This window comes from Euleptes europaea, chromosome 13 (assembly GCF_029931775.1).
Source record: "Euleptes europaea isolate rEulEur1 chromosome 13, rEulEur1.hap1, whole genome shotgun sequence".
Taxonomy (NCBI): Eukaryota; Metazoa; Chordata; class Lepidosauria; order Squamata; family Sphaerodactylidae; genus Euleptes; species Euleptes europaea.
This window is the reverse complement of record NC_079324.1, coordinates 38,837,541-38,844,372: the sequence shown is the minus strand read 5'-3', so window position 1 is coordinate 38,844,372 and position 6,832 is coordinate 38,837,541. Positions and strand designations below refer to the sequence as shown.

At 46.0% G+C, this 6,832-nt stretch overlaps 1 protein-coding gene across 1 annotated transcript; it reads right to left on the bottom strand.

The window, feature by feature from the left end:
- Positions 1-870: 870 nt before the first annotated feature.
- Positions 871-6,439, bottom strand: LOC130485869 (cis-aconitate decarboxylase-like). The gene is made up of 6 exons (XM_056859016.1): positions 6,419-6,439; positions 5,867-5,921; positions 4,301-4,488; positions 3,150-3,251; positions 2,394-2,599; positions 871-1,789 (listed from the first exon to the last, which is right to left on the bottom strand). Exons 1-6 carry the CDS (start codon positions 6,437-6,439, stop codon positions 871-873), a joined length of 1,491 nt encoding a protein of 496 aa, XP_056714994.1.
- Positions 6,440-6,832: the final 393 nt, after the last annotated feature.

The following is a 6,832-nucleotide window of genomic DNA, read 5'->3' as shown; positions in this document are numbered from 1 at the left end:
CTATGTGAAAATTATTCTGGCAGCTGGTCTTCAATTAGAGATGTGAAAGCTCATACCCTGTCAGAAACTTTGTTAGTCTTTAAGGTGCTACTGGACTCTTGCTCTTTTCTACTGCTACAGACAGACTAACACGGCTACCCATCATGATTAGTCTCCAATTTGTCAGTTGTCCATGTTTTTGCACAATTTGCTTGAACATGGATGGATGCTCTCTATGTACCTTTGACTGTTCTGGTTGAGCCATAGTACCAATTCATATGCAAGAGTAACCATTAATTCAAGATTTAAACCATTGCTGTACAGATTTCCTTTTTTAAAGCATAATTTGCATAAATTAAAAATGTTATTAATTCAGGTTTTAGATACAATTCTTCCTCCTCAATGTATTTGCACTATTGGGCTATCTAGAAAATCACTTCCAAGCCATTAATCTATCTCCATGTATAATATAAGTGTAGGTCTCAAAAATATTTAAGAGCAAAGTCATGTGATAATCAGTCTCCTTGACAACAAGGAAGTCTTGTAGCCAAAACTGTAGCTCAAACTCATGAGATCCACACCCAAAACTGAACATTCACTAAGAAAAGAAATCAGTTAAAATTCAGAAACCAAGATCTCCCACCCCCCCAAATTCATTGCAGCTCGGGGACTCTCTTGGTGGTATATATTTATCTGTTTCCTATCTGACCAGCAGAACAAATAAAATAATTTAAAATCAGAATAAAACCAAGAGTCCAGAGGCATGAATCATGAACAATCACATTAATAAGCTATTCTAAGAGTGCAAACTGGTTTTGAATTTGACAAGATATTCTACCCAGTTTAGAAATGTGTTCACATTTTTGTTGTCATGGTAGTTTAGAATGTACTTTACAGACAGGAAGCCAACAAAGAGCAGTCTGGGAGAGTCTCCAGGTTGTCTACTGTTTTCACTAGGTTATCTATGTTGTCTTTTGGAAGGACTCGAGAAGCATTGGTTTGAAATTTCCTGAGGAGAGATTCTCTGCTCAGGGGTTTCCTCCAATGCCCATAGAAACTGTCACACCGGCCTGTCAGGATGTCTCCATTCTGCAGGATCAGTGTCACCTCTGCATACATCTTGTCAAAGTTGGCCACGTTGTCCTTGGGGTGTTCCACCATCACCTTGGAGAGCAACTGCGAGAGCTCCTGGCGGCAGAGACTGTCAGGGCTGAAGGAGCAAATGCTCATTTTGCCATCCAGGAGGGCAGTGCAGGCATTGAACTGGAAAGAGTGCCTGGCCTCGTGTTCAGATTCAGGGAAGGGCCTGTTGATGTACTTAGATAACGGCACTCTTAGAATAATGGTGTGGATGGCAGAAGGGGAGAGAGAGCCAGAATGGTCGATGAGAAGGTTCCTGGCTGAGAGGGCAGCCTCCACCACCCAGTGCATTCCCAGGTGGGCCGGGAAGCTCTTGAATGCGATGTCCTGCTTCTCCAGAAGAAACTCGTGGCTGTTTGTGGACAGTGTAAGTGGGCTGGGCTGGTAGTCATCATAGAAAGCATTGAAACCAGCACAGCCAGGAGTATCGTCCAGAATTAAAAGGTTGGCTTCCATCCCTCGAGCAGCTAGGAGTGCTGCCTCTAGGCCAAGGCGGGTGGCATTTCCAATGTGCAGTGGTTTGGCCAAAGTTGCAGCATTTGCCATGGGTGCCCCTGCCAGAGAGGCTGCGATTGCTAAGGCATGGCCACACTGGGTTGCATTCAGAGAGAGGAGCTTGGCTGTAGCAGCAGCACTGCCCATGGTGCCGACCACGGAGGGAGGGTGGAACCTAGAAAGGAAACCCCAAAGATAGTCAGGAAGAGATCTTTACCAGTTTTGTGAATGCCAGGAGCCATGTTCAGTACTCTGAACATGGTAGGACACAAGTCTATGTACATGCAAAGATGTTCAGAGGGACTTCCTCCCCCTGTCTAAATTGCAAGCAGGGACTTAATCCCAGCCTCTTTGATTGGCATGAATCAGTTTTAAATATGTTAACAAATGCAAATAGGCGGTGGTCAGAGTCCCCCCCCCCCCATAAGTGACATGACGATGTTCCATTTCGGAAGAGGCAGCAAATACAGCAAGCAAGATCTTTTATCGCGCCTGTTGCTGACTGAGAAAAATGCAAGTTTTTTAGTTATACAGAAGTTTATAGCAGGGTGCTGTTCTTCTCTTGGTGTGCACAGTAGACTAGGCCAGGGTTTTTACTGACTTTTCTTCATTCATGTCTATTACCTTCCCCCACCAGGTGCCCAGGTGTAGTATTGTCCCAAATGACAAAGCCTCCCACAGTGCAGTGAAGCCACCAACAGAAGCCAGCCATGTTCTCACTGTCTGGTTGTCACAGCGCAAAATCTTTGCCCACTAAGCAGGTTCCAAAGAACATTTACCTCTTGGGAATGTTGTGAGCTTCACTGGAGAAGCGCATCAGCCTCCCCTGCACCTCGATGCCCACATTAAATGCCAACAGGAAGTCCAGGCCCTTTGGTCTGGAAGCAGCCGGTACCATCTGGGAGGCAGCAAGGAGGGCAGGCAGGATGGCCCCCGAAGGATGAGTGGCTGGGTGCCAGGTGTCATCAAAGTCCATGGAGTGAACCTGAAGGGAAGGGGAACCAGTGGACTTAGAAATGATTGCCAGCAAGTCTCACCTTAATTTGTGGGATATTGTTTATTTCATTTATACCCCACTTTTCTCCCCATTGGGGACCCTAAGTGGCTTACAATATTCTCCTTTTCTTCATTTTATCCTCACAACAACCCTGTGAGGTAGATTAGGAAGAGAGTGTGTGACTGGCCCAAGGTCACCCAGCAAGCTTCTATGGCAGAGTGGGGATTTCAGCCAGGGTCTTCTAGATCCTATTCTGACACTTTAACCACTACTACAAGGAATATGCCTTGATGAGGAAGCTGCCAGAATCCTGTTTTTGTGAAAATAACAAGTTCCTGACCCTGGCATGTTTCTGTGGAAGGCTGGAGTCTTGACTCTAAATTCATTTTGGACTCAAATGGGAGAAAATTATATCCTCTCTTCAGTCACTACAAATAAAACACCCATGCCCAGGGGTTTTTATCACTTGCTTCCTCCAAACAATTCTCTCTCTTAAGCACAGTTCTGCAAGGACTGCAAAGCAGAGGGAAATACTTACTGCCACACCATTGACAAAGGCTGCCAGAGGAGGAGACAGCTTCAGCCCTCGCCTTCCATAGACAGAGCTAACCGGGCTGGAGGAGCTGGAGGAGTATATTTCCTGTCAACAAAAGCAGAGGACCCAGTGTGAGAAATGCAGGGGAACCCCAGCCTCTGGGCCCACCTATCGACATACACATAAAGTAGAGATCTCTAGAGTGGAAAGGAAGCCGGTACTGAAGATTCACTGAAGACATCCTGTTTATAGAAGCAGCATAAGTTTAGGCAAACATTGCTCACCTTCTTTCACTGGCCAGCAGTTGTTTGATTTTCCTGGCACCCCTTTTTGTGTTGTGCTGTTCAGCTCAAATATCATGGAACTCCCTGCCCCAGGATGTGGTGATGGCTGCCAACTTGGAAGGCTTTAAGAGGGGAGTGGACATGTTCACAGAGGATAAGGCTGTTCATGGCTACTAGTAAAAATGGATACTAGTCATGATGCAGACCTATTCTCTCCAGGATCAGAGGAGCATGCCTATTATATTAGGTGCCATGGAACACAGGCAGGACAATGCTGCCGCAGTCGTCTTGTTTGTGGGCTTCCTAGAGGCACATGGTAGGCCACTGTGTGAACAGACTGCTGGACTTGATGGCCCTTGGTCTGATCCAGCATGGCCTTTCTTATGTTCTTATCAGAGCCCTCCTGTTACTTCCCCAAGATCTCTGAGTTGTTCCAAGTGGAGCTGGACTCTCTGCATTCACCTATATGTCCTCTCTACCTTTTTCTACGCCAGTTTCAAACTGAGCTGGTTTGAAAACCCCTGCCTATACTCTGTATGCTGCAAACCACTTGATTCCTGGACCTCCTGTTTCATCCAACACAAAGGTTTTGCTAGATGTTCTCAACAGTACCCAAGCAATCTCCACCCTCCCTAGATCTGAACTTTTGTGTAAGATGAGTGGCAATTGCAATCACTGTGGCCACTAGGAAAAAGTCAGAGTTTCTGAAGACAGCTGAATTTAAACAGAAGTCCCGGGGCACAGAGAAGACAGTCTTTGTTTCTTGCTCAGGCCAGTCCTTGGCCTGGTAATTCATAGGCTCTTGGGTCTCTGCTTAAAGCCTTGACTGTAGCACGCCCAGCAAGTCACACTGGCCAGTACTATTCTTACCTGACAATACCGCAGGGCGATATCAAATACATGGGTCATGCTGCCCACCAGCCCCACCCCAATGCTGTCAAGGATCATCCGTTTGCTTCGATGACGAACCAAGTCAGAGAGGTGATCAGGGCGGACATTATGGATGAAGGACGCAAAGCTGCCAGTGACGGTTTCCTCGGGCGTGCTCTTCTCCAGGGCTGTCAAGTTGATAAAGGAGAGGTATACCAGTGGGAAGCTGTTGGATCAGTTAATGTTTACAGGCTTGCTGGCACTCGGAGTGGCGCCATACAAGCCTGCCTTATTTCAGTGCAGTGGCACATCATCATAAGTTAGAGCAGCTAGAGGTTCAACAGAGAAAGAGACATCTTTGTCACCATCCTCACCCAACTCATGAGAAAAAGGGATAGTGTGACCAACCATTTGGTCTCTGAAACAGGAAAGTCACCTGAAGGGTGGAACAAAGAACAGTTATGGTCTTTGCAACCTCTGTGGCTGAAGAAGGAGGAGGAGGAGGAGAAAAAGAGGAGCAGGAGTTGGTTTTTATATGCCGACTTTCTCTACCACTTAAGGGAGATTCAAACCAGCTTACAATCACCTTCCCTTCCCCTCCCCACAACAGACACCCTGTACGGTAGGTGGGGCTGAGAGAGCTCTAACAGAGCTGTAACTTCCCCAAGGTCACCCAGCTGGCTTCATTTGTAGGAGTGGAGAAACAAATCCAGTTCACCAGATTAGCCTCCGCCGCTCATATGGAGGAGTGTGGAATCAAACCCAATTCTCCAGATCAGAGTCCACCACTCCAAACCACCCCTCTTAACCACTACACCACACAGGCTCTGTATAGAACTGCTATATAAAATTCACATCTGAAACAAAGACAAGATGGCAAACATACTTTTGTTTTCTTACATTATCTTGTTTTAGATTCTGTCCCTCCTCTTTCTCCAAGGAGCTCAGAGCTGCTTCCTTCTGGCTCCCAGGGAGTGTCCAACCCAGCAGGAGGGCCAGAACTCATTCGCTTCTGACGGCAAACCTTACCCTGTACCTTCAGGCCATGGATTTTCTAGTAGACAGACACAAATCCTGCCCCACTGTTCTAATCTGAATCTCTGCAAATTTACAGCACAATCCTAAACCTGTTTTTTCAGAAGTTAGTCTCACCCCCTAGCACGTGGCTTCAGCCTGAAACTGTGAACCAGTGCGAATAAGTACGGAATCGGACAGGCTCATAGCCCAAGCAAAGTTTCATTTCCTCATATTGCTGTATGACAGGGTAAACTCATCAAGCCCTTTCCTGAGCTGAGAAGGGATCCTAAGGAAGAGTCTGCATGTCTAAACCCCCCACACACACACTCACACACACAAAGAAAGAGAGAGAGGGAGAGAGAGAGAGAGAGAGAGAGAGAGAGAGAGAGAGAGAGAGAGAGAGAGAGAGAGAGAGAGAGAGAGAGAGAGAGAGAGAGAGAGAGATTTCTACACCAGCTGAAGCTACCTAAGAAGACAGAGAACACAAGTGTTGCATTTGTTTGGAAATATTCTCACATATGTAAACACCTTTACAAAAGAGAGACAAACCTTTAGCAGCCACTTTGTGCAAGTGTCTGGATGCAGCAAAAACCTTCTGAGATTTCTGGAACAGAAAGAGATGGCATTTGTCACTGCAATTGAATGGATGGGTTTGGATCAATGTGCCCTCTGTTGCTCTCTTAGTCCAGAGCTGTTAAAACACACCTAGATCAAGAAGTGAAGAGGAAGCAAATAGTCTGTATGAGTAAGTAGAGTAGGGAGGAGAAGCTTGGTTGGAGGGGGGGGGGATTTTTTCAAGATTCCTGGTCGCTTGTCAAGGAAGGTTACAAAGTCTGAAGTCAGAAACAGCAGCATAGAGAAATACGTAATGTAAGATCTGAGACTGGCAAAGAACAAAGCAAATTCTGAAGTTCTCCAAAAAGCAATTGACAAGACAGACTTTATCTTCTCCTCCACAAAGGAAACACATGCAAACTTGCCAATTAGATCAAATATTCTATTTTGGTTGGAAAGCAAAACTATATTGTTAAAAGAGAGAGAGAGAGACTATGGTCACAGAATAGACCCTGAGCAGCTTTCCCCTCAAGAGGCAGCCTTTACCTGCAGGGTAAGATAAACCATTCTGGTGGCTCTTTGTGGTTCTTGGATGTCCTTGTTCCAAAGAGAGGATGGAGCTGTGTCTCTGAAGGGCTTGTGGACGTCAGGGTTTATATCTCTGTTGCAAACAAGTTTTAGATGATGACATCAGCCACTTTGTGGGTAGGGGCTCCAGATGGTGTTTTTTTTTCAGTTTCGTGGAAGTTGATTGAAGGGGTGAGAACAATGCTGGGATCAGAATTCAGGGCACATACAGCATTACAAATACTAGAGATGCCCAGAAATGACACAACCCCAACACCTCTTGGACTCCTCCCATTTTCTCTGGATGATTATAAAAGTTGTTGCAGACCAGGAAATGACAGGCAGAGAAGACAGAGTTGTCACTCATTCAAAATATCTCCCAGATCAGGTAAT

Excerpts from the sequence above, each read along its gene's own strand:
- LOC130485869 (XM_056859016.1), bottom strand. The coding sequence starts at position 6,439 with ATGGTTTATCTTACCCTGCAG. Across the intron at positions 5,922-6,418 it reads TGGTTTATCTTACCCTGCAG|AAATCTCAGAAGGTTTTTGC; the intron begins GTAAAGGCTGCC and ends TTTCTGTTCCAG. Across the intron at positions 4,489-5,866 it reads GCACAAAGTGGCTGCTAAAG|CCCTGGAGAAGAGCACGCCC; the intron begins GTTTGTCTCTCT and ends TCAACTTGACAG.